The sequence below is a fragment of the Mobula birostris genome, chromosome 24, assembly GCF_030028105.1.
Source record: "Mobula birostris isolate sMobBir1 chromosome 24, sMobBir1.hap1, whole genome shotgun sequence".
Taxonomy (NCBI): Eukaryota; Metazoa; Chordata; class Chondrichthyes; order Myliobatiformes; family Myliobatidae; genus Mobula; species Mobula birostris.
This window is the reverse complement of record NC_092393.1, coordinates 36022854-36049488: the sequence shown is the minus strand read 5'-3', so window position 1 is coordinate 36049488 and position 26635 is coordinate 36022854. Positions and strand designations below refer to the sequence as shown.

The 26635-nt window shown below is 38.5% G+C and overlaps 1 protein-coding gene across 3 annotated transcripts in view; it reads right to left on the bottom strand.

Moving 5' to 3' along the window:
• rbfox3a (RNA binding fox-1 homolog 3a) overlaps positions 1-25396 on the bottom strand; it is a 477512-nt gene extending 452116 nt beyond the window's left edge. For all 3 annotated transcript variants that reach the window (XM_072242701.1, XM_072242699.1, XM_072242700.1), the window contains exon 1: positions 25274-25396. In XM_072242701.1, coding sequence (XP_072098802.1) covers positions 25274-25363 — 90 coding nt within the window. In that variant the 5' untranslated portion in view covers positions 25364-25396. The remainder of the gene's footprint in view (positions 1-25273) is intronic.
• Between the last annotated feature and the right edge of the window lie 1239 nt (positions 25397-26635).

The window sequence follows — 26635 nt, the reverse complement described above, 5'->3', positions numbered from 1 at the left end:
TTGCAGGGCATCACTGACAATGCATTGGGACATTGTATCCCATGCCTCTTTGGATTATCCACTTTAAGAGTGCTTTGTGCCAGGCACAATGCTGGTTGTGTCCCACTGCCAGCACCCTGCCCCTAATCTGTTAAGGACTGTGTGGAGGCTGTCTGTGCATCAACCTTCTCACGTTAAACAAAGTCACGCACAGGTGTTTTCTATTTCTGTGGATCCTGGATTGGCCTCTACAGCCACAAGAAGACCCAGCAATAGACAACCTCTTAGGAGCACATCATTGTCAAGGCAAGTGTTCTCACTACTACTACTAAAGGCCATATTTTGAATGCAGTAGGCCAATAGGCTTTGCAAGCAAAGGGAAGAAACACAAAGGTTGACTGCAGCCATACACAAGCAGCAATTTGCAAGATTACATGTGTAAAATAAATATGACAAAGGAATTCAACATTCAAGGGGTTAACTTTCAGAACACATGAGATCTGTGATATCAGTTAAGAATTTACAGACATAAAATGCTTTTATTAAAATCCACTAATATCTAAATAGTCATCTAATATTTTATCACATCGCCTTAGTTTCCATAACACAAGAAAAATGCCAACTTACATTCGTCTTATTCCTCTCACCACTTGAAACAGTTTTTACCTCACTGTGTTAGTGCAACTTTTTGTTCTGTGTAGATATCTGGTGTAGTATGCAGCTGTTCATACAAGCCCCATTAATAGGAAAATCAATAGGGTTGGTTTATTTGTCAATCAAATTTACTTCTTGTTGATAAATCTAACCAATCCATAATGTAATCCATTTTATATGGCTGTGTTTGAAAAACTGGTTTTATGGTGTCAAAAGATTTGTCAGTATAGATTATCCATCACGCAGTTTATCAATTAGTTCCATGATTAGTATCTACGATACTATGCAGATGCAGCCACTGCATCTGGTAAGCAAATGACTAAATTGGTTCGTTGACTACATTTCATTAGTTTGGGTGTTTTCTAACCTGATCACCTGAGAAAAGGTGACAACAAATTGACCACAATTCATTTTCGTTCATTTTCCACGTACTGTATGTGGCGTCCATGATTTATTCAGTGAGAGATAACTTTCACTCTGCCTGAAAAATATATTTGTAGATCAATGAATCTACTAAACATGCATTATTTAATTTTGAAAAGCCTGAGCTAATTATGCAATTATTGTCAAAAATGGGAAGTGCAACACGCAAAAGACCCACATGAACTCTATCACCCTCCAGTTCCCTCAATTTACACACATTACTGACTTAGATAGATATCATATGCCATATGCCATGGGTCTTATAACCTTTATCTTTCTTGGGTGAAGCTCCTGGAACCTTTCAACTAATTGTCCCATGGGGATGCCTCAATCTCGGAGCTGCATTTGATAAGCAGACTGCTGAGGAAGAATGCCTGGCCCACAACCTTCACTGGCTTTTCTTTCTGCAGATGCTGCTTGAGTTGTTGAGTTCTTCCAATATTTCCTGCTTTAGTTTCAGTTTCCAGCTTCGACTGTTTTTTATTGGAGGAAAATGGATAGATGATGTTTCAGTTGAAACCTATCATCTAGACTTTCTGAGTTCAGGTGAAAGGTTAGGACCCCAAAATGTCTATTGTCCATTTTTCTTCATAAGACCATAAGGCATAGAAGTAGAACTAGGCAGTTTGGCCCCTTGAGTCTGCTAGGCCATTAGATCATGGCTGATTTATTATCCCTCTCAACCTCAAGCTAACTAGCCTTCCCTCCCTTTTTAAAGAGTGGAGTGATATTGGGGATTTTCCTGTTCTCTGGAGCCATTCTTGACTTTAAAATCTCTTCAGACACCTTTTTCACAAGCCTGGGGGTAAAGTCCATCCAGTCCAGGTAACTTACCTACCTTTGGACCTTTTAGCTTCCCAAGCACCTTCTCCTTAGTAACAGCAACTATACCCACTTGAGCTCCCCTGACTCGCACAGACTTCTGGAATGTTGATGGTGTCTTCCACAGAGAAGACTGATGCAAAGTACTTACTCTGTATCTTTCTGCTCTGTTGTTCCCATTACTACTTCTCCGGCGTTATTTTTCCAGCAGTTCGATGTGCCCTCTCTCTTACACTTCTTGTCTGAGGGAAGTTTTGGTATCCTCTTTTATATTATTGGTTAGCTTACCTTCATATTTCATTTGTTCTCCTCTTAATTCCTTCTTTAGTTGTCTTCAGTTGGTTTTTAAAATCTTCCCAATCCTCTTGCTTCCTGCTAACTTTTACAATATTGTATGTTCTCTTGTTTTGCTTTTGTGCTCCCTTTGACTTCCCCTGTCAGGCACGGTTTCCTCATCCTCCCTTTAGAATGTTCCTTTTTAGGTGAAATGATCCTGCTTCTTCTGAACTACTCCCAGAGAGCTCTGCCATTGCCACTATACGATCATCCCTGCTTGGATCCTCTTCCATCCACTTTGGCCAACGCCTTTCTCATTTCTCTTTAATTACCTTTACTCAACTGTAATACAGATAAATTCTGATTTTGCACTATTTTAATTTAACTATTTAATCTACATATATATATACTTAGTGTACTTGATTTACTTATTTTTTCTCTATTATCATGTATTGCATTGAACGGCTGGCGCTAAGTTAACAAATTTCACGACATCTGCCGGTGATATTAAACCTGATTCTGATTCCAGTTTTAGCTTCTCTCTCTCTCAAACTTCACAGTGAGTTCTATTACATTTTGATCACTACCCCCAAAGGGTTCCTATATCTTAACCTCCCTGGTCAAATCTGGTTCATTACATAACACCAAATTCAAAACTGCCATTTCTCCTGTAGTTGAACCACACGTGGCTCTAAAAAGCCATCCTATAGGCATTCTAAGAATATATTACTCCCTTGATATCCAGTGCCATTCCAACTTTCCCAGTCTACCTTCATACTGAAATCCCCATGATCACAGAAACATTATCTTTTATACATGCCTTTTCTATCTATTGTTGTAACTTATACCCCACATTCTGGCTATTACGTGGAGATCTGTATACAACTTCCACCATGGCTCTTTTACTCTTGCAGTTTCTTTACTCTACCTACATGGAATCTACATCTTCTGATCCTGTGTAAGTTCTTGCTAAAGATTTAATTTCATAGATGCTCCCTGTCATGCTGAGTTCATCCGGCATCTCGGATATTGCTCCAGATTCTAGCATCTGCAGTCTCTTAAATCCACAGCTGTTTTTTTTTGATTTTCAAGCGAAATACTAAGCTGGTTCTTGAACCACTGCAGTGGTTTAAAAGGTCAAATCGAAATGGGTAACAGATGCCTTCCTTGCCATAGATGCCAGAGTCCAAAGCATGAATAAGAACATATCAATAGAATTATAATCTCAAAAATAGTTCATCCAAATGCTGAACCAGACTATTTAAGTTACAGAGACGCTCAATAATATCAGACATAAATTTAAAGCAGACTTCACATCGTTAGATATCAAACGCATTTGCTGAGATGGTAGCTGGTTCCAACAGTAGAGATTTGGGCACTCATCCAGCTCGGATGATCTCCAAAGACCAACAGATTCCTCTCATCTAATTATCTATTATTTCATTTTAGACCTTTACAGAAACAAAACTATTACCATAAAAGAATGAATGACAGGCCCAGCTGACTGATAGATCACTACCTCAGTCTAAAACCGGAAATTAGAATTCTCGTCTGCAGAAATATGAAAACTGTTGCATCATTAGAAGATACGCAAGGGAGAATGAAAGAAAAGTCTCAAAACTCAACGGTTGGTTGAGAACTGTGCTCAGAATGAAATAAACACTGTATCCAATGTTCATTCAGTTTATTTCAATTATTTTTCTGATAAGTCAACTGGAAGACCATTATTGTTGAACATTACTTTTGAATAACCAGCTGCACGTGGTCAGCTAACAAAATACAGGTCAACATCAAGGAAGCAACAACAAGGCAAGAAGTTCAGTTCTTGACCTTTATCCTGTATATAGCTAGCTAGAATTAAGCCCATAAGTAGAGTTTTTAAAATTTATCTTTTTGAAGGTGTGCACCAGTGGTAAATCAGAGTTTATTATCCATCCTTAACAGTCCTAGGTAGCAGTCAGCCATCTCACAGATATGTGGTATGTGTGTATATATATTTATGTGCTACACTAAATTGCATTAGACAATCCCAAAAATGAGGCAGCATAAAGATTGTACAAACACTTGTCAAAGGATCTTAGTAATAACCTCTGAATGAGCTAAACATAGAATAATAAATATAATACTGCAGTTTGCAATCTGAAGTAGTACTCAATGGATTATCACAATGTCATCTTGCCTTTAGGAACTCAGTTTTAATTTAGTCCGTTTTTTGGATGTAAACGTTCTCTTTTCATCCTTAAGTTTGTACGTAATGTGAAATATACTTGGGCTATACAACCAGGAGTGAAATTCCTGACAAAATTGCCTACAAAGAATGATTTCCACTGTTTCACAAGAAACGTAAGAAAGTTTGCAGATGCTGGAAAAACACACAAAATGCTAGAGGAACTTAGGAGGCCAGGCAACATCTATGGAAAAGAGTAAACAGTCAACGATTTGGGCTGAGACCCTTCATCAGAACACTTCAGGACATCCTGATGAAAGATCTGAACCCGAAATGTTGACTGTTTATTCTTTTCCACAGATGCTGCCTGACTTGCTGAGTTCCTCCAACATTTTGTGTGTGCTGCCACTGTTTGTTTCTTGCTTGAAGGTGAGTTCATTATATATCAGTTGTGAATACTGAAACTAAATATCAAAAATCTTGGCAGATTACCAGAATACCATAATATATAGGAGCAGAATCAAGCCATTTGGCCTATTGAGTCGTTTTGCCATTTCATCATTGCTTATCCATTTCCCTCTCAGCCCCAATCTCCTGCCTTCTCCCTGGAACCCTTCATGCCCTGACTAATCAAGAACCTCTGCCTTAAATATATCCAAAGACTTGGCCTCCACAGACGCCCGTGGTGATGAATTCCACAGATACACCACTCTCTGTCTAAAGAAATTTCCCCAATCTCCTTTTGAAATGTACATCCTTCTATTCTGAGGCTGTGCCCTCTTGTGCCAGAACCGCCCACTACAGGAAGCATCCTCTGCACATCCATTCTATCGAGGCCTTTCAACACTTGATAGCTTTCAATGAAACTCCACACCCCCATTTGTCTGAATTCCAGTGAGTACAGGCCCAGAGCCATCAAATGTTCCTCTTTTGGTAACCCTTTCATTCCTGGAATCATTCTTCCGAACCCTCTCCTTTGCCAGCAAATCCTTTCTTAAATAAGGTGCCCAAAACTGCTCACAATACTCCAAGATAGTGACGTCTTACTCATATTAACAAGCAAAACAGCCCAAAATATGAATTTAAGTAAGCCCATGCAAAGTAAAGTACAAATGATAATATGAACCACATGAGTGAAATTTAGATATCTTGAAAAGGTTACCTAAAACCAAATTTAGATTACAGTGTGTAACACAATTTTTAATATTTACTAATTCGCATTACATTCATAATTTGAGCCATTTTAAAATTAAGAATTACCACATCAGTTTGTACTACTCTGCAGGGAGTTTCATTCCAACAGTGCTGTGAGCTAGAGTGTTTACAAGACAGAATTAACCTTATTTGTGACATCATTACCATATACTATCAAGGTGCAATTTGCAGTAGGTTACAAGGAAATTCTGTGCTCGTTGTATGTTATTATCTCTTATCCCAAGGGAATAGCTACTAATTTCATTTCCTGCACTATCAACTTGTACGATAAATGTGTAATATCACAGATGCACACATAACATGAGGGCTTGTTTATTGTAGGAAAAAACTGAAGATTCAAACAAGAAACATACAACTTCTACAACAAAGAATGACAATAGATTTTTCATTCATTTCTTAATTCTGGGTGCTATTTCACTAACAAAAACTTCCTAGTTTTTGTTTTATGTACTCTTAAATACCTTTTTTTTGCGAAAAGACTCCTTCATGATGAATCACCACATAATGTATATAGCACACAATATCTTGGCCACTACAACATACAAACCAGTTTGATTGTACAATTCCAGTCAAGTCCATTGTCTGTTTTTTTTCTGACTTGCTAAGTAAGCTATAACACAATACTAGTTCTTCCCTTTTAACACTGGTCGATTTGAGTAATCTGCTATTTGAATTGAAGTATTGCATAGCAAAGGTTTGGAGAAGCTTATTTTGTTAATACCTTTGTCATTCCAGAAGTGCCTTTTGTGACTCAGTTTTACTCACATAATGAAGGAATAAAGCAAGCTGAAGCACAAAAATAACCAATTTGTCATTCTTTCTGGCTCTACAGAAATTCTGATCTAAGCATAATCCAGCTTCAAGTGTGAAATTTCCAGGAAAATATGGAATATATTTCCAACATTCAGCTGGAGTGCAAACCTATCTCTAAGGATATAAATGTACTGCATTGTTCTTCAGAAGTTTCTCTCGTAAATTCATCTCATTAACTGCCAGAAAAAAAAAACTTGCAGTTCCCAAAGGAGGAGCCATCAAAAAAACTTAACCTTAAAAATGCAAAGAATTTTGCATCAACCCCAGATCACAGGAAGGTACTTTGTCTCTTGGAAAGAAAATCTTACTGCCCAGTGATGTGAATATGATGGGGAAAGAAAGCTAATCAATACTGAATGAGGAGGTGCCATCGTCAGGGATTTTAATGTGTCAAGATTCATTTAACTGTCGAGTGTTAAGATGACAAAGTGTATCATTATTCACAGATAGCCTTGTAGACCCCAGTTCAGTTTTTCATCAGATGAGACCAGTCAGATTAGGAATAGAACTCCTCTTTGCATTGGACAATGTAACAATTACAGTTAGACCAGATAAAAATGATCTACAAAAACTGCAAAATGCAATTCTAACTGCAACTGAATAGATGTTTCTTTTCCTTCGCTTGAATATAGTATTACTGCTTTTGCTTTATATGAAATTCTGCAGATCATCTTAATTGCCACTACAATGCTGATCTACCTCAGTTTAAACAAGAAAAGATACACAGAGCTATATTGTTCAATAGCTCGATTTAATATCAGAGAATGTAAACAATATACAACCTGAAATTCTTGTTCTTCGCAGACACCCGCGAAAACAGAGTGCCACAATGAGTGACAGTAAAAAGGTTAGACTACCAAAGCCCCCCCCACTCCCCCTCCCACGCACAAGCAGCAGCAAAGCAATGACGCTCCCCCACCCCCTACTAATTTTAGGGAAAAAGCATCAACACCCTCCACCCACCAAGCAAGCAATGACAAAGCCCCCAAGAATGACCACGATCTGCTAATCATTCACTCAGCAATTCAGCATATTGTTGGCTACATCTAAGGAAATTATGTTTTTTTTTAACTGTCACTAGTTATCGGGCATAATACAAACAGAATTTGATTCTCAACCATTGGGAGGGAAACTATACCTATGCCAGAAGCATCCATCAGGTGGAACGGAATAATGGTAACCACACCCTGTAATTCATTCTCTTCAGTGCACAGAAAACAGAAAGTTGATTCCTTCCAAATAACTCCTCACAGCAGCTGCACTCCAATCAATCTTCATAAATTGAAACTCATGTGTGAAAACTATGAATTATGCACTCAGTGTCCTTCCCCAAGTAAACCCCATGTAGTAAACACATTTTTGTAAAAAATGTCTTGATGATCCAGGTCAAGGTTAAATACAGTAACAGGATGAAGCAAAAGATAATTGAATAACATATAATTAAGTTAAAACCATGTAACATTGGGCAGAGAGGGAATTAAGCAATGAAATGGAATTGAACTTTCCTGACATTAAGGTTGAATATGAACACAGTACTGTAGTTCAGGACATCTGTGCTGGAATGATACATTCAGGGGATTGGTTTATAGCAGGATATTACCAGAGGGAAATCTGGGGAAATGGGTACAATGTATATACAGTGGGGCAGCAATTATGTGGCAATGAAAAAATAATTATAATATAATTACATGTTGATAGGGCAGCAATAGTATCACATATAATGAAGCAAGAATTCCATTTCCTTCAGTTGCGGAGATTCCCTTGGATTACAGAATTGGTTGTTTGAATAATTTTCCATCATAATGAGAGTTGTGTTATGATGTTGTTGTTGGCAGGCCTCAGTCATTATACCATTGTTAGGAGTTAGACGCACCCTGTGCAGTCTTTATCATTTCCATTCATAATTAGGGCTAATTAATTTATGCAAATACGGGTTAATTTTCTCTTAATAAGAAGTTTCAGGCAAATATTGCTATGTCAATGTCTCAATTTCATGAAATTTTGTATACAAATTAGTATCAATATTTATCTTGCCTTTTTAATGAAAGAATCATTTGCATGTTAATGAGGTCTAATTAGCACTAATTAAGAGCAGAGCCTGAGAGAGAACAGACTGAGAATCAGGGCCCAACACAAACTGTGTACAAAGAGACAATATCCTCTTTGCCGAAATATTAAGTTCTGGGGTATCTTTATCCAGCGAAATGTTCCTAGTTAATATGAAAATAAGTGTACTATGATCATCTGATTGTTAATCAACATGTTTTTGTAGAGCTGATACACATCCAGTCACTTCGAAAGTAAAGTGCGCATTGAGTATGTTTGTGTGTGTTATTTGCCTTGGTATGCTGTGACTCATCTGGCAAACCTAGCAAATTCAAAGTTGAAGTAATGAAACGTCATCTGCTTAGCAACACGGAACTCTCATTCACAGCACGTATAGAGCATATCCTAGGATATCCTAGGACATTGTTAATTACTTATATTTTTAGCCTTAAGAATGAAACTGAAGCAGTATACTAAAATGTATACAAGTGGGGAAAAAAAAAACTTTTAGTTATTAGCCTCCTAAAGAGGATGAAACTGCAAATACGACGGATTTGTTTTAAACAACAAGCAAGATTGATGTGAGCTTTGGCAAGATTAATTTTAAATCTTAGCAGGGATGTTGTAGATAAACGGAATTATCTTTTTTAAGTGTTGCAAATAGTAACATTTAACTAGTTACTTCATTATTTTGAAAGGGAGTTAACTCTTATATTTTTGCACTGAGTTTTGCACCAACCCTAATCTGCTCCAACCACCACAGCTAAGTTACATAAATGAACCACAGCTGAAAGATCACATACTGCACTGACTTATTTGAAAATTCTCATGGCAATAGAGATTTATGGCAAATAAGGACACCATTCAGCCTAAACACCCAACAAAGTTGAAAGTAATGGTCTAAGCTCTTTACTATGTACAATTATTCTTCACTGAGTTGATAAAGCCAAACTCATATAGGCATCAGGATCTAACATCAGACAGGCTGTATTTCTGCCATTTACTTCTTCAATCCCCCGTGTCGACGACACTACAAAAACCTTGAGGAAGAGTGTTTCTTTTCCACAGAATATTTTTTTCCATTTTAATTAATGCAGTGGTAAAGAGAGGTGGGAAAATAAATTTTAATTTCTATATCAATTCTTTACATGGGTACCAGAACTATGCATCAATATGCTAAGTATTTTATAAAGGCATGCATATTAATTCAGCTTTGGATATTTTGTATTTTATAAACAACTGCTGAACAAAGTCAATTTTTCATGACAGAGCAGTACAAATTGCAGTTCTCTGATGATCCAACAAAAAGTCACACACTCAAATAAAATGTGGACCATGATAATGCTATCTTAAAAAGTAGAATACCAAGAAAAAAACCGCCCTTCAAGGAAGATGATGGCATTTCATCCAAGGTGGCACCTTTAAAGTTAAAGGATTAAGCAGCCCTGGAGCATGGAGAACTGGATGTCAAAACAACAAAAGAAGAGTTTCATGCAGGCAGCCATGAGCATGAGCTTGCCAGGCCATTTTATACGAACCAATATCATTGGTGGATCCGAAATCATATTTATACCAAACATAAAGATAGCTGATTTTCTTTCTAAATACGATTAGTGAGCCAGATGGGTGTTTTATAACATTCAGTTGTTTCATAGACCCCATTACCAATATTACCTTTTTATTCCAAATGTACTTAATTACTGGTACAGTATTTAAATATCTGGCTGCTGTGGTGAGATTCAAACTGATATCTCTGAATCAATAACCCATGTCTCTGGATATCAGTCCAATAACTTTACCATTACTCTACCAAATGGGTTATGCACTAACAACTCAAATAACTGGATTGGTTCAGAATGCCGGTGTGAATTTCCATTCCATGGCAAGTTGAGATAACACCAGTATGGTGGTGTTTACAAGGAACAGAGCATTAAGCACACAAAGCACATGCATGTCTATCAAATAATTGTCTAATTGACTGCTGAGGGCAGTTATTGACTAATAAAATAAAATGTTTCCTCCTGGGAAAGTCCTGAATCCCAACCCTCAAAACAATTCCATACATTTTTTCTGTTCCGTGCCTATGTGTGCAATTCAATTCAAATTCCACTTACCACCAGAAGAATTTAGGAGAATTTTAAGGAACTACTGCAAGACTATTATTTAATTTTATTGCTGGAGAAGGAGTTGATTAAGTAAAATCATGCCTGAAACAATTAGTATCCACTGGGAAGAATCAACTACACCAAGTAGAGATACATCCTCTTAAAAACAAATCAGATTTGATCTCAACAGAGAAATTACCTTCCTGCACTATCAATTGATCAAAACTAACCCTTCTTAATTAGAAACAGAATTGTATAACATTCAATTTAGCCAGAATATTGAATTCTGGACCATAGGCATTTTTAACCTTTTCCAAGCAATTAAGAGTCAGGAACAAAGACAATTGCTAAAGATACAGAATAATGTGATAACATAAGGGACTGATTCAAGTGTCCTGCGAAAGTTGCTCGCTTGAAGAGCCACTTTATTAGATACACCTGTACATCTGCCCGTTAATGCAAATATCTAATCAGCCAATCATGTGGCAGCCACTCAGTGGATAAAAGCATGCAGACTTGGTCAAAAGGCTCTGATGTCATTCAGAAAAAACATCTTAATAGGGAAGAAATGCGATCTAAATGACTTTGACTGCAGAATGTTGGTGCCAAATGGGGTGGTTTGAGTATCTCAGAAACTGCTGATCTCTGAGGATTTTCAAGCACATTAGTTCTAGAGTTTACAGAGAATGGTGCAGAAAGCAAAAAAAGAGCATCTCTGAATGCACAACACATTGAACCTTAAAGACCACAAACAAACACTCAGCAGCCTCTTTGTTAGTTAGAGGAGGTAGTTAATAAAGTGGCCACTGAGTGTACTGCATGTACAGACTAATAAAGTAGCTTTGTGAAAAAAATTGAAGCACAAAACAGCAATAACAACTCTATTACTTGTGGTTCCTCTCCATGCCTTGTGGTGCATTGGCTGGCAACCTTGCCGCTCCTTTAGCACTCGGCTGCTTTTCACGAGGCCGAGTTGCTAGCATGGTTCTCAACCCAGTGCGGACAGAAAGCATGCAAGGAGCCGGTCAGATAAGAACCCAGGACCACTCCCCTCGAAGACTGGTGCAGATGCTGCTATGCCACTGGCTGGCCTTCTGTAATACTTACAGATTGAAATTTCAAGTAAGTCACAGAATCAACCCGGTTTTTCCTTCCGTAGTTTTTTTTTGGTGTTATAATTGTGAAGCATATCATTTTTGGGGATAGCTTTACAAGGTGAGCATGGGGAGAATATTTCCTCTCTTGGGAGAGTCTTACTATTTAAAAATAAAGGATCCCCCAGTTCAGACAGGTGTGACAGTTATTTTTTTTCTATGGAACTCTCTACCTCAAACTGAGATGGAAAATGTTTTCAAGGTAATGGTTAAGTCAATCACTGCTGAGTAAAGGGTCATCTGGAGCAGGTGGGAATATAAAGCTGAGGTTACAATCAGACCAATCGTGATCATATTGAATGGTGAAGCAGATTTGAGGGGCATTGTGGCCGACTCCTTTTCTTAATATTATTTTTTCGTGTATTCCTCTTTCCTCTCTCAACTAAAGCAGAATTCTAACTGTTACATCTCAACATTGGGATCCTAACCAATACTGTCATACTCAGTGAGGCAGTATGACATGTGGAGATTGTGTACCCAATTTAATCCGTAAAAATAAATACTCTTGTATCAAGTTTTTGCTGCATCCACTGTACAGCAACAAAACTGACAGCAAATCAAGTTCACTCTTATTTCAATGATCAGATTTGTAAACCTACTTTCCGAGTACGGAAAAGTTGGAAAGGTGATCAATAGGCACCATTCCTCTGCTCTAGGAAGATTATTAGATTAGATTATCAGATTATGAGGACACACAGTCCTCTTTTATTGTCATTTAGTAATGCATGCATTAAGAAATGATACAACGTTCCTCCAGAATGATATCACAGAAACACAAGACAAACCAAGACTAAAAAAACTGACAAAAACCACATAATTATAAAATATAGTTACAACAGTGCAAAGCAATACCGTAATTTGATAAAGAACAGACCATGGGCACGGTAAAAAAATTGGATGGTAACAGAAAAACCTGACTATGTAACATACTTTCATTAACATTTAAAATGATATAACTAATGTTAACAGCAAGTGGAGTTACATGAACTGGTGTTAGGTGTAATATTTCCAATGCACAAATAACCATTAGGGATCTAGCACTGGAAATGGTGACACACAATGGCTGGAATAAGTAGCTCCTGCACCAAAGCCTGATGGAAGTTAAGATACAAGAGGCTACAGATGTTGGAATCTGGACCAACGGACCATAGGATGCACAAACCAGTGAGTCAGGCAGCATCTACAGAGGGAAACAGGCAATTAGCGTTTCCAGTTGAGACCCTACAGTCCAGAGATGGAAATTAAGCTTCATTAATATTTGCTCAAAATGTGACAAACACCTCTGCAAATTTCTAGCTGGAAGCCCATGGACAAAATGGACATCAATATTGGGCCATTGTCTAAAACTTAATCACATTTCTTCTTTACCAATCTGTTATTCCTCAAACATAATATTCAAACACATCCCATCTGCTTTAGTTCAACTTGATATCTCTTACATTGAACATTCTGCTTTGTGTTTTCTCCTGCTGTTGGGTAACTTGTCCAAGCTCCAGAACACAACCCAAGAGGCTATTCATTGTGATTACTCCACGATAGCACCACTGGCTATTCAACCGCTATGACCAAGCCTAATTTTGCGCTCAATGTCTACAAATTTTATCTTCAGAAGTAAGTATGTAGCAAGTAAAAGTAAATTTGAAATCATTCATTTTGTCCCTTCCTTAGACCAGATGCATGGAGATCTCTGATAATATCCCAATAGTTGTTTACCCATTCTAGATGCAGGAGCCAGGATCTTAACCTTCCTGCACAATACAGTTAAGATACATCATGAAGTCTGTGCTTCCATTATTAAAGCCTTAAAAAATAGGATTAATCCAACACTCTTTCGTATTGGCTTTGTATAATATCCCACCAACTTATCTCTGTAAAAATGCTTGAATTCCATTTGCTGGAGTGGTCAGATATTTTTTAACAATGCATAAATTTATAATACCATATTTAAGCTAAATCTTTCAACACCTGCACTGATTAGACATTTACAAAATGCACCTTCCATAATTAACCTTGTTCAAAATAGTGACACATTTGATTCATGTCTGGGTAACACAGAAACTCAAAGGGGTTCCCCCTACGGCTTCATGGCACTGTGTCAAAATGGCTGAAAGTCAAATTGCCTTGAACTTTAAAAGGAGAAAGCTATCAAGTCAAAACCTTTGCAGTGTGGAAGTCGCAGGGGTGATCTACGAATGCCATACCTTGAGGTCCAAGAGGATAATTGGTTGATATGATATGTTTGATTAATGTTTAATTTTCTTATTCACTGTTTACACTGATTAAATCAATGTTCTACATTTTAATAAAACAAGTATTTAAAAAGGAGAGGAAATTGGAAGCTAAAAATATTACTGCCCATTTTCTGACAGCATAGAATTAATTTATGTCAAAAATGTCAATAACAAAGAGGCTGGGAGTGCCAAATTTACATTAAATTTCAGCTGGTTGTTAACATGTTGAAAAAAGGTCTTAAATAAAACTTGATACATTTCTCACCCAAAATCTCTGGCGAGCATGGCAAAGCTGTCAGTGCCATGAAGTTACACCCCATGAAAATGTATCCAGTTTTTGTATTTCCATAATTTGCATTATGCTTTTTCTCTCTCATTTGCTACTTTGCTTTATGGGTGGCACGGTAGCATCAGGGGTCAACAGGGTAGCTTAGCAGTCTGCGTAAAGCTTCATAGCACCAGTGATTAGGGTTCAATTTCTGCCACTGTTCGTAAGGAGTTCTCCCTGCGACCATGTGTATTTCCTCCAGGTGCTCCAGTTTCCTCCCATGTTACAAAGATGTATAGTCTAGTAAGTTGTGGGCATGCTATGTTGGCGCTGGAAGTATGGGGAATGCTAGCGGGCAGCCGCCAACACACTGCCAGACTTTGTTGGTCATTGATGCAAGTACTCATTTCACTGTATGTTTCGACATACATGTGACAAATAAAGCTAATCTTTAATCTTGATATTTATAATTTGTAATTGTGAGTCCAGTATATTCAGAATACCCAACAGTTTACAGAAATATGTTTGTGAGGCGTTTTACCTTCACATTTCTTTACTGTGTCTACGGCTTCATGAGTCCTTCACATTTCGGACTGTGCCTACTGAACGTCTGGTGGGGCTCAGTAATGTAAAGTTTGGATGAAAATGAACTCGGACTGCAGATGGAATGACAATCGAACTTTAGCTGCAAAGGGTCAGTCTGATTAAGGCTAGAAGACTGCAGCCCAATCCTGGCTATTTTATTTTCATGTCCATTTGCGGTCTGGTTGAGCAATTATGGAAAAATTGTTTGCAAGTACCCCACTGATGCATCAGCACCTTTCACAACCAATTGACCACAGCTTCCGGTTTTATTGGGCCTTGACAGTTGCAATCAAGTTGATCTGTTCTCTCTTAAGGCTTCACATCTTACAGAAAGCGAACATGTCATTGAAAGGCACTGAAGAATGACACATAAAGAAAGAATTTGAAAAAAAAATCCATTGTGTTTCAACCAGCCCTAAATTATGTGTACTATCGTCTGGTTCACTTGAAAACCTATTGGGATTGTCTGCTTTAGCAACCTTTCCTGGTAACTTATAGCTCAAGTCTTATTACAACCCTTGAGTTAAAATGTTACCACAGTTACTTTCCCATTTCTTTCTTTAATTAGAAATTTTTGTGCACACCAGAGTGAAATGTGTGCTGGAAGACAGGGAATTTTTATTCAAAAGTCAGATACATCTCAAATAAAACTGTCAATACCTTGCCAACCAAAGTTCAGAAAGTTACCCTCTACTGTTTTAGGCTGCTGTAGCCAGTTTTCCTTTTGGTCTCTCTGAATAAGATTGGCAATTTATGCCAAATTAAAGATTTTATTTTCAGTAGACTACACATTTATTATATGCAAAGTACACACAACAGTTAGGTACAATCAATCTTCTATTTATTGGCTAAGCTTATTTTGAAACCAAATCTCAGAGCTATAAAAGCCACGTTTACAGTGACAACCCCATTAAATATCCTCTGAAGAGTTTTCTTTCTTCCCTCCAGAGCAAAAGCTTTTCTTGATCAATTTTATAATCTTGAAAGCACTAATTAGGATTTTTGGTATTGCTCTGTTTTTTGGAAATGATAACTATGAATTGTAAGGTACAGTCTGTAACACATAAAATATCATCTTATTGTCCCTTGCAACAGAGTCCATGCCAACTTTCAATATCGCCTGCTTACTTCCTTTCTCAATCCCCTTCTCCTACTACCCATCTACAATAAGATCATTTTCCAGTGACCAATTAACATGACAAGTAGCAAGCCTTTGGGCTATGGGAAGAAACCAAAACACGTGAGGAAACCTAGAGGCACAGAAAGAACATGCAAACTCCACCCCCCCCCACCACCACCTCTGGCCAGGATTAGACCCACGTCTCGGGGGCCGTGAGGTAGCAGCTCTACTAACTACACCACTACGTTACATGACCTTCACGAAAAGATGGAGAGAGCAAGAAGAAAATTATAAGTCGGTACGCCTGATACTACTCATGGTGAAAGTACCAGGGCCTATTAAATAAGTGGTAACAGGAGATTTAGGAAATCACAATATAATAAGGCAGAGTCAGCATACTTTAGAACATAGAACATAGAAATCGACAGCACATTACAGGCCCTTCGGCCCACAATGTTGTGCCGACCACGTAACCTACTCAAGAAACTGCCTAGAATTTCCTTACCGCATAGCCCTCTATTTTTCTAAGCTCCATGTACCTACCTAAGAGCATCTTCAAAGACCCTATTGAATCCTATTTTCCCTGTTCTTCCTACATTGTCGGTAACCACATAGATCATGGCGGCTGTATCTTTCCCCCCTCCCACTCCAAATTCCTCTGCAGGTCGGGTGAGATGTCCCAAACCTGAGCACCAGGCAGACAAAATGGCCTTCAGGATTCTCGATCCTTGAAACAAAGCGATTTGTGTCTACACCCTGACTATACTATCCCCAATTACCACTACATTTCTCTTCTCTCACTCCTCTTGAATGGCTCCCTGAACCCCCAGTGGTGCCAGAGTTTGGCTGCTCATCCTTCCTACAACCCCCTCTCTTACCCTCATAGGGAGCAACAATCTCAGACCTGTCGGTCAAGCTCAAGGGCTGAGTCTCCTCCAGCACTGCTTCTGGAGTCCCCTGACCCGCCTCACTCTCAGTTACACCCTCGTGAGCCCAGGCTGCGGGCTGATTCTGAAGTTAATCTAATGGGTGTGTCTGCCTCCTGAAACACAGAGTCTACATAATTCTCCTGATGCATCACAGTGCTCAAAGCTCAGGTGCCAGGTTATCAATTTTGGGAAAGGTGTAGCACCTGTTTTGCCTCCCTGATCAGGGTCACGTGAAGCCATGGGAGCAGCTGGTGCATATCACAAGTCCTGGTTAAGCTACCACTGACGTTTTTTTTTGGGTATATCACCAGCAGGGGAGGCAATAATAGTAATAAAAGAAAGGGAAGGTGCATCATATCTAAACTTGAAAAACCTTTTCTGCAAGTGAGTGGTTCTTGGGTTTGGGGTAATCTGCAAACAAGACTGCAGGATTGGTTAAAGGAAAATAAATGGGGATTGGGCATGAACACATTATTTTCAAGTTGGAAGATTATTAATCTTGGGGGTTGTCACAAGGGTAAGACTGGGCTCCAATGATTTTACTGACCTGGGTAAAAGGACTTCCTATTATGTGTTACATTTGTTATTATTCATTATAAATACCGAGGTGTAAAAAAGATGCCAAGAGTCTGAAAGGGAATATCTATTCATATTAAATGAGTGAACAAGATGAGAACAGAATAGTATAGACAAATGCAAAGTTAACTGTAAGTGTGTCCAGAATAATGCTTAGAGGCCACATACCAATATATATTTTTGTTCAATGGGTCCTTGCATGTAAAGTACGGAATTTTAACAAGCAGGCTGAACAGTTATGCAGGTAAAATGGCATGTTGGTTTTTATTGCAAAAGCTTGGATGACAGGAATAAGGAAGTCTTGCTCCAAGGGCTTAGGATATTTGCGATTCTTCAGCATGGTATCCAAGGGTACTCAACAAAGTTCGCCAAGAATGAAAATTTTTTTTGGACCAAAATGAAATGAGGATTGACTGGGAAAAGTGTTGAGCTCAAGTTGACCTTATTGGCTGCTGGACTAGCCCAAGGCGCCAAAATGGCCGCCTCCAGCTGTCCTACATTATGTTTTGATTCCAATTTCCTTATTGTTACCTCATACAGGTTTTCTAAGTGCAATCTGAAAAATAAATATATCCTGTGGTTGGATGAAAAGGACTGCCTGAAATGCCTATACTTTTCTATCTATCTACATATTTTCTCGACAGATGCACAACAGGTCTGTATTGTCTTGTAAGATCATAAAATGAGCAGGCATTATTAGTTTTAGAGAGAACGTTAAAGCAGACTGTGGAAATAATGGAAGTGGAAAAAATACCCTCTCTTTTAATAATGTAGCAATCATTATAAAGCCCAGTAATGCAGCTTAGCAACCTTTATATTGTGCACTGTCTTTGGCCTTCTGATTAATGAATGAAGTGCACAGTACAATATGCCCTTCACTGTAACACAGTTTTCAGATTGCTCCTGAAGGGAGTATTATAGAGAGGGGTTAGTGTATTGATACATGCTCTGCTGTTGCAAATCATTTGTGAGGCAATGGAACAATTACTTTCTGCATGACCAGCAGTCTGAAAGCAGCCATGTGTGCTTTTCTGTGAGAAGGACTGACTGTATGGTATTATTCAGGTCACAGAAAACCTAAACAACACAGTATTTAGCAGCACTTAAATGGTTAGTCAACTACTTTTGCAGAAATCACTGCACTTCACAAACAGTTACATGCAAGATTTAATAAAAGAGAGAGAGAGATTTAAATAAAATCAGTGTGGGTCCAGCAATGCTAATTCAGTCGGAGATCCTGTCTGTGGTGTACAAGAGCTGAGATCCTTTGCACGAGTGGCAAGATGGACAACAATAACACTGAGAAAAAAAGAATGGAATAAATGGACACAATTGAGGGAATTAAGGGTCAAGTACAGGGTTAAAGAAAGAGAGGAAAAATATTAAACAGGAGGAATGAATCCCCACTCTGACCTCTTGCCTCTTCTCTCCTGCGTGTCACCTCCCCCTAGTGCCCCACCTCATTCCCTTTTCCCTGTGGTCCACTTTCATCTCCTCTCAGATTCCTTCCTCTTCAGACCCTTACCTTTACCACCCCACCTCGCTTCACCTATCACCTTCTACCTATCCGCTACCTCCACATTTTTATTCTGGCATTTTCCACCTTTCTTTCCAGTCCTGAAGAAGGGTCTTGCCCAACATGTCAACTGTTTGTTCATCTCCATGGATGCTGCCTAACCTGTCGAGTTCCTCCTGCATTTTGGGTGTGCGTGTGTGTTGGTCACGGAAGTGTTAATTGCAGAGATGGGGAAAGATGCACACTGAGAAAAGGGAGGATGCTCATTGCAGTGATGACAAAAGGAAGTGGGTAAGTATAAAGAGGAAAGAAAAGGGGAATGGGCACCTATGAAGCGAAAAGGTATGATGTTGATCACTGGGAATGGAAAGTAAGGCAATAAGCCAAACATGAAAAGGAAAGGGACAGCCAATCATGATTACAGGTTTGAGAAAAGAGAGAAACAAAAGCCAACTGGGAGTGCCAAACAGAGTGAAAAATAAATATCAGAGCCAGACTGTGCCAACATTAAGAAGTAGAGGCAAGTCAATGGAAGTTTAAGACAAGCAGCATAAAGTAAATTCATCAGCTTGAATTTCAGGAAGTATCACAATAAATGGAACAAAGACAAAAAAGGCTAGTCGAAGCATAGAAAAATGAAATAAAACCATCAAAATAAACTAAAGGAAATTATTGATAACTACAGTTATGTCCAGCGGGGAAGAAAAGAGCAAAAACTTGGGGGAAAGGTGACCCATTCTAGATGGGGCAATGAGATAAGAGGCAGGAACAACAGAAATGATGTTTTACACAGGGGGAGAAAAGTGCCAGCATAAAATAAGGAAAGGGTTAAAAGCACTTGTATCGTCAGAAGGAAAATACGTGCTACTAAGGAGTAAGTGATGACTATGGGATTAACAGCTATGGGTGAAAAGAATGTGGTGTGTTCCAGAACTAATAGGCTAGAAGGGGTGAGAAGTTTTTGGGCTGGAACTGAGACGAAAATCAATGAACAAATACGGAAGAGGAGTTGGGGTGGGAGGCGGGCAAAAAGCCAAAGAAACTTTAACTGTTGTGAAATAAAGGGGAACTCCAAGTTAAAAAGAGGACTGAGATAGGTTTAAGGAAGAAGACCGAGTAACAGGCCTGTGCAAATGAGTGTGGAGAAGATGGTCCTACTGCTGAGTTGAAAGAGATACAGTCTGTGTGCTAGATTCTGGGGGTGTGTTACAACAGAAACTAGAAGGGAAGTTCTGGATACAGTAAGACATGGCAATTGTAATTTTTGGGGAAGTAACATTCTGGTTTGTCTGTGAAAAATTCAACTGTCATATTATTTATTACTTTCGTGCAGGGGTTCTCAAACTGGAGTCCATGGACTCCTCAGTTATGGTAAGACTCTATGGAATAAAAAAAGGTTGGGAACCCATGCTTTAGTAGATTAATGTCTATTAATTATGAATCTTTACAGTTTTTAATTAGAATGCATAATATTTTATGTAAAGATTCCTAGGGGATCCGGCCCCTGGTCACATGAAAATGAAGCACCAGTGTTTGTGCCTTCAACATTTGACAATTAATTGTTTTCCCTCCAGTATACAGTAAGCGACTAAACGCTGGCTCTATCCAGCGCTAAAGTTACAAAGCTCATGTTTTCATACGCCATAGGCTTATAATCAGAGACATTTCAAAGCAGTAAGCAGTTTCTGGGAGTTACCAAGGGTTTCTGCCAGGTTTTTCTGGTGACAAATGAAAATGACTTAAAGCTAATGGCAGAATGGAGAGGAAGTTTCTGACTGATTAGATTCTGTTGGCTTTAATCGAGCAACCTTCTGGTTTAAGGGAAATCAAACAAAAATTGAAATGGTGATACTTGGATGGGATGAAAATTTCGATTTGGAACCATGCTCAGCTTTAACAGAGTGCTGCTAGACATTGCATATGCCTGCCAGTCTGGGCAACAAAGTCTGCCAAATCTGAATCAAATTATTTTGTCATTTTGAATCTGCATTTTACTTTGTTATAATTCTTGACTACAAGTGTTAATGAAAACTGACTGCCATTTAAAACTTTCTGCATTAGAATTGGCTTCATTTATTTTGCCTTACATTGTTCAAAGATTCCTTTACTAGTGCACACAATGTTTCAGTGCTTCTGTATTCGTTCCTCATTCAACCTTCCATGCATATTTAAATGGGTGTCACTTGCATATAAGAACATACAGTATACACGCTGTAAACCTGACACTATTCATTTTCCCCCAAGCATTTTTATGCCATTCATAAAAATCACAACATTCTTTCAAAATACTGTATTGAGCATTTCTAAATCAAAAGTCACTTCAAATAATTCAGTTATAAAGCTATACTGATGTGCAAATTGAAATTCTCCAAAGGTCCAGTACTGTAAAATATATACTGTTGAACTTTTTTAATTTGACAGTATCTTTGTAGTCCAAAATTGGTACAGTAATGGCCAGAAGATTGCTAATACAGTGTATATTCCCTCTTAAAACCATTTTACAACAATGCTCTTCAGAGTTTAGCTTTTGCTGTAACTCATAGATTAAAAAAAAATTTATGTGGCATTTTATTCAGTCATAGTTATTCAAAGTCAGTTTTTTTTTATAAATCAATTCTGATTGCTTTAGAAACTCAGTATACAACACACACCGGCAGCAGTACACTTCAGACTGAAGGGACTGTGCGACTTGCACTCAGGGAAGGATACACCAGAAGCAAACACCAAAGTCTTGCAAGTAACATTAAAGAAGTCTAGCAGGACAGATTGAATTTTTGTGACTCATGAAATCTACCGATACTGCAATGCAACACACACACACACACACACACACACACACACACACACACACACACACACACACACACACACACAGAGGAATAGTGCTTTTTTTCTAGCATAGGGCCTCAATTAGAATTGCCTCAAATCTAATCTTCTATTTGTTTTGTTGATATAGGGATATCCCCCGTAGAGCACTGAGAGGAATGGGTGCAGCATTGCTTTTCAAGATCAGTTAAAAACATCTATTGAATCAAAAGAAACCCAAATCAAGTGCAAATATATTGGTCCAACTTAAATTTGCACTTCTTTCATCTTATTTTTTTTCTCTTGCAAGTACATGATGTTTTCCGGCAGGAATTCATTAATTGCCAAGGCTGTAATGCAAAAAAAATGTGTGCATATTGATGTTGATTGATTTCAGGGTTTGAAAACTGATGTGAAATTGATTAGGGGATTATTGTTTTGCTGAAAGTGTGAATGCAACAAGCCATATGATTTGAATAGAAGGATTAATTTGAAATGTCAAAAATCTTGATGCCTTTGGGACCCCCATGATTGTATTAGTGGCATCACCGCAAATCCCATAGTGTTGCAGAAACAAACACAGATATGGTTTTCGTATCACTATTGGGTTTTATTCTGCTTTAGTCAAATGAATGATATTTAAACAGTTTGCTTTCCCCGATCACCTCATTTCTTCCCCTTTGCCTTTGGATCTTTTTACTGATGCCACAGTTTAATGTCTTCAAAGCAAACAACAACAGGAAGTCTTTAAAACAGTTCACATATTTCTTCATTTAAATTCACTATCCAGGGTTTTCTGTGTATTCCTAGTGGCCAACACTACTGAGAATTGCAAAAGTATGCAGAAATATAGAATATTTAATGATTAGCAGTATTTTCTGAATAAACTAATAAAGGAGCTCAAAGGATTACTTTTTGTGAGTAGCTATAGTAACCAAGGTTCTGCCCCAGGCTTTACTTCATCATCTACATTTTACAAAGTCTTGCATGCTGGAAAAGTGTGATGGAAAGCAATTTTTATTTTACTAACTGCAGCATTTTCCAGTAACATAGCTACAGGGTGCTCCATCGATTGACCATGAGATATGCAAACGATTCCACAAGTGACCTCACTTCATAACCCATGAGAATGGAAGTTCTGCGCAGTCCAGTTAGGTCAAGTCATGAGCATAATAGCTTCTGTGCCCCTATAATGAACATTCCAGCTTCCCACGCTGGAAAACAGCTCTCAAAATCTTTTCTTTCTGGAACAGACTTTCAACAATTTATTTTGATGTTGTGAAATTTTTATGAGCACTTATTTTAATTAACAAAAAAAAATAAAAGTGCTGAGCATCTCTGTGGAGGCAACACAGAAAGGAGTTTTATTAAGTGAAGCTGTCAAACATGTTCCATTGCTATGGGGTAATATTAGGCCAGTGAGTACTGATGCATGCTATCCTATTCAGTGCATGTTACTCAGTGGTTGACAGGACATCTTTCATGGTATCACTGGTGCAGAGATGTCAGGAAAACATCCAGTAAATGACCCAACAAGAGGGTTCTGTATTTCCTCAGTGAATAGTTTATTTATCTACTGGTAAATACTGGCTTTCTTAAAAAAAAATTGAGTAAATTCTTACGCCTGCACTTGCTTCTGTACGGGTGGGGGAACTATTGGAAAGGGCAAAAGGATAGATGCCGTAATCACCCTTTTGTGGCCACAGATTCTCACAGGAATATATATGATGCAACAGCTGAGAACCAGCAAGAGAGAGTTCCATTCAATAAATGAAAATAGCCTTCCTTGCCTTCGTGTTTTTTTTTAGAAAATTTAAAATTTATTGTAGAAATATTCAAAAATCAGCTTTACATTTGTTATCTACATGATAGGTTTTGTATTTCAAATCCGTTACATCGTTTGTATACCTAAATGACATGTCATGTAGCAGAATGTCACTGACTGAACAGGAATAAGGTAACAGCTGTTTGAACAGTGGGGAGTGACATCCCAGTGGCAATTCAATTGCACTCGAATACAGGTTTGGACAAATAAAGGTACAAAAGGCTAAAGTGTTCCACACAGTTTCAATGTTATCTTTACTTCAAACTAAATTGATGCATTTTCATCAAAAAGCTCCCGCCTGCTTCAGTTGAAAACTTTTTTCATGTTCTGTTTCCCTCCCGCCATGTTTTATTGTTTTGATATGTCATCTTAATTCTTTATCGTTTCTGCAACTTTTACATTCGTGCAGCCCCTCTTTCCAGTAAGTCTTGTTCATTATCACCTGCTACAATGAGTGTTCTATAACAGCCAAATATAACACAAATAATTTTGGAAGTGAGGTTTGGTTATGCTTTAACAATTAAAATACCAAGACCTGCACAAGATTGCCAAGGCTCTATATCAAATACCATGCCTCTCTCCAAAATAACATTGCTATTCTTTTTTACTGAACTTAACTCTCCCATAAGCAATAATTATCACAAAACACTGATTTTCCCCAATATGTTGCCCAGTCTTTAGTCTGGGGTTTAAGAATTTAGATAATCATCTCTGTATTATCAATCATTAAATTATAAAGCTTTTATCTCTCATCACATTTCACTTTAAAATCTATAAACAAAGTTAGGGGAACATCATGCACAGAAGCATAATGAAGGCAGAAATACAGAAGCATAAACATCCCGACTAGTACAATAATGACTTAAATAACTACTACTAAACTCATAGAGCTGACGTACTAACAAGTGCTTTACGGGGAAAGGAAAAGGCAGTTTTTAAACAGTTTGTAAAAACTAAAAGAAAATCTTTTACATTGAAGCACTGTCATCAGTGCTGTCATATTTAATTCTTGTTGATTTATAATTTTTATAAATCCTGGCGCCATGCTGAGTTTATCACATATTTAAGAACAAGTGCTCTCGGAATACAAAGGGTTAAGTAATGATGGAATGATCGCTTGGTATGGCATTGTGGAGAGAGAAAGATGGATGCGAGTCCTGTCTAGAAGCACTTAATTTATAGAAGAATTAAACTAGCTGAGCAGATGGAAGAAGATACATGAAGACACAGGCAGCAGCAGCCTTTCCATCCCAGACCATAAATTAGTCTGATAAATGGGAAATTTATGACCTTAAAATATCTACCATCACCTATCATTTCCCTGGTGCTGTCACTGTAATGCTATGAAATGCAATGGGAACTGCAGACAAGGAAGGGAACTCACACTACACCAGAGGATTCCTCATGGAAAAGCCCAGGTATTTGACAGCACAGCTGCAGATAAACAGTTGAGTTCATACAGCCCATTCACAACACCGAGATCTGCTTGTGTTTTCTGCATTAAAAAAAAATCTGCTCTCTGATAATAGCAAAAACATCCCAGATCAAGCACAGGGAAGATGCGAGCAGTCCTCTGTGGTGACGGGTTGTTAAGACAGACGATGTAATTTTTTTTCCGCTCTCGCTCTCTCGCTGTCCGTACAGCACAGAGTACGATGCCCAACATCTCCCCCCCCCACCCACATAGTGCTTCCAACGCAACAAAAGACTTGACCCCATAAAGCAAGGGCAAGACAAAGGAGCTCATTTCAATGAGGCACTTACCTCCTGGAGAAAGAGAAAGGCTGGAGTGCAGGGGATGGTATGAGGGAGCATAGCGGAGTTGGACAGCAGGATGCAGCCGGAGTTTGCCATTGAGCAGAGCCTGTATCGGGACGGCGCGCGTGTGTATTGTGTGTGTGTGTGTATGTGTGTGTGTGCGTGTGTGTATGTGTGTGTATCTCTGGAGCTCTCTCGCGCTTGATCTCGTCCTCTCTCCCGTTCAACTACTTAAACTGCATTCATAAAGTGCTGTTCTGCGCTCTGTTTTGAAGCCGACTGATCAACGCAACGAATGCATTCATATTCAAAGAAAGGGGGTTTCTAAAGCAGAAAATGTTTGCGCGGTGCAGGGGTTATTGTACATTCACAATCAAGTGGAAAGAGATATTCATGAAAATCAGCAGTTTGTTAGTATCATTAAATAGTATTCAATAATGAAAGTTAAGTTATATTTTTTGGGACTATTTGAACTTTAAGAATTTCAAGCTCTTCTTATCAGTGCCATGCACGCACAATCTTGCACCATTGGAGACATCGTTATGCCTAATTTAATATTTTTTTGAGGAGCAATTTTTGTGTGCTGCCCTGTGTTCAGCATATACAGAACTGGTTCACCCTAAGTTACAGATTGATTAGGATTGCAGCATTGGGAGATTTGCAGAAAGTATCATTATCTAATCAATAATCATTTTACCAACAGAATGATTATTATTCAGACATAATTGACAGATTGCATTAAGCCACAAAGTTTTGCATTTTTAACTTTCTCAGGTCGCCTTGACCCTCTAGTCTTGGGAGATACCCAACACTTAGCTGCTGAGTATGTCTGGCCTTCTGCACCTGAACGGGATGATGGTCAACTGTTGCCTAACCCTTCCTTATCCTTCCCTATTCTGATAAGGTGTGAGTCAGGAGAAAAGAGGAATTAAACAACCAAAAAAAAAATTGGAAGTATTTATGTTCTATGCAACCGAGGCTGAACCCTGCATAACCTCAGAACTCTAAGCAGCCAAGGAAGCATTTCATAAATGATGTAGTCACAAAGATGTTTGTGGGCCTAGGCTGTTATTTGGCTGAGACCTTACTGGTGAGCCTCATCACCCGTTGGTGGAGGAAGGTTCTCCTCACATTTTTCTCTAACCCCACCTTCACCTCAACCCCAACCCCAACCCCATGTCACTGACATGCAGAATCACGAGATACCCAAGGACCATGGCTTCACATCTGGACAACGTTTGAGTGGTTTTGGAAAGGGCGGTGGGGAAAGAACATAAACTCAAAAAATACTACACTTCCTGCTGTAAAATGACAGAGTAGCTCTGTCATTTTCCCACTGGATTTTTGACTGAAGACTGGGCCAGGTAT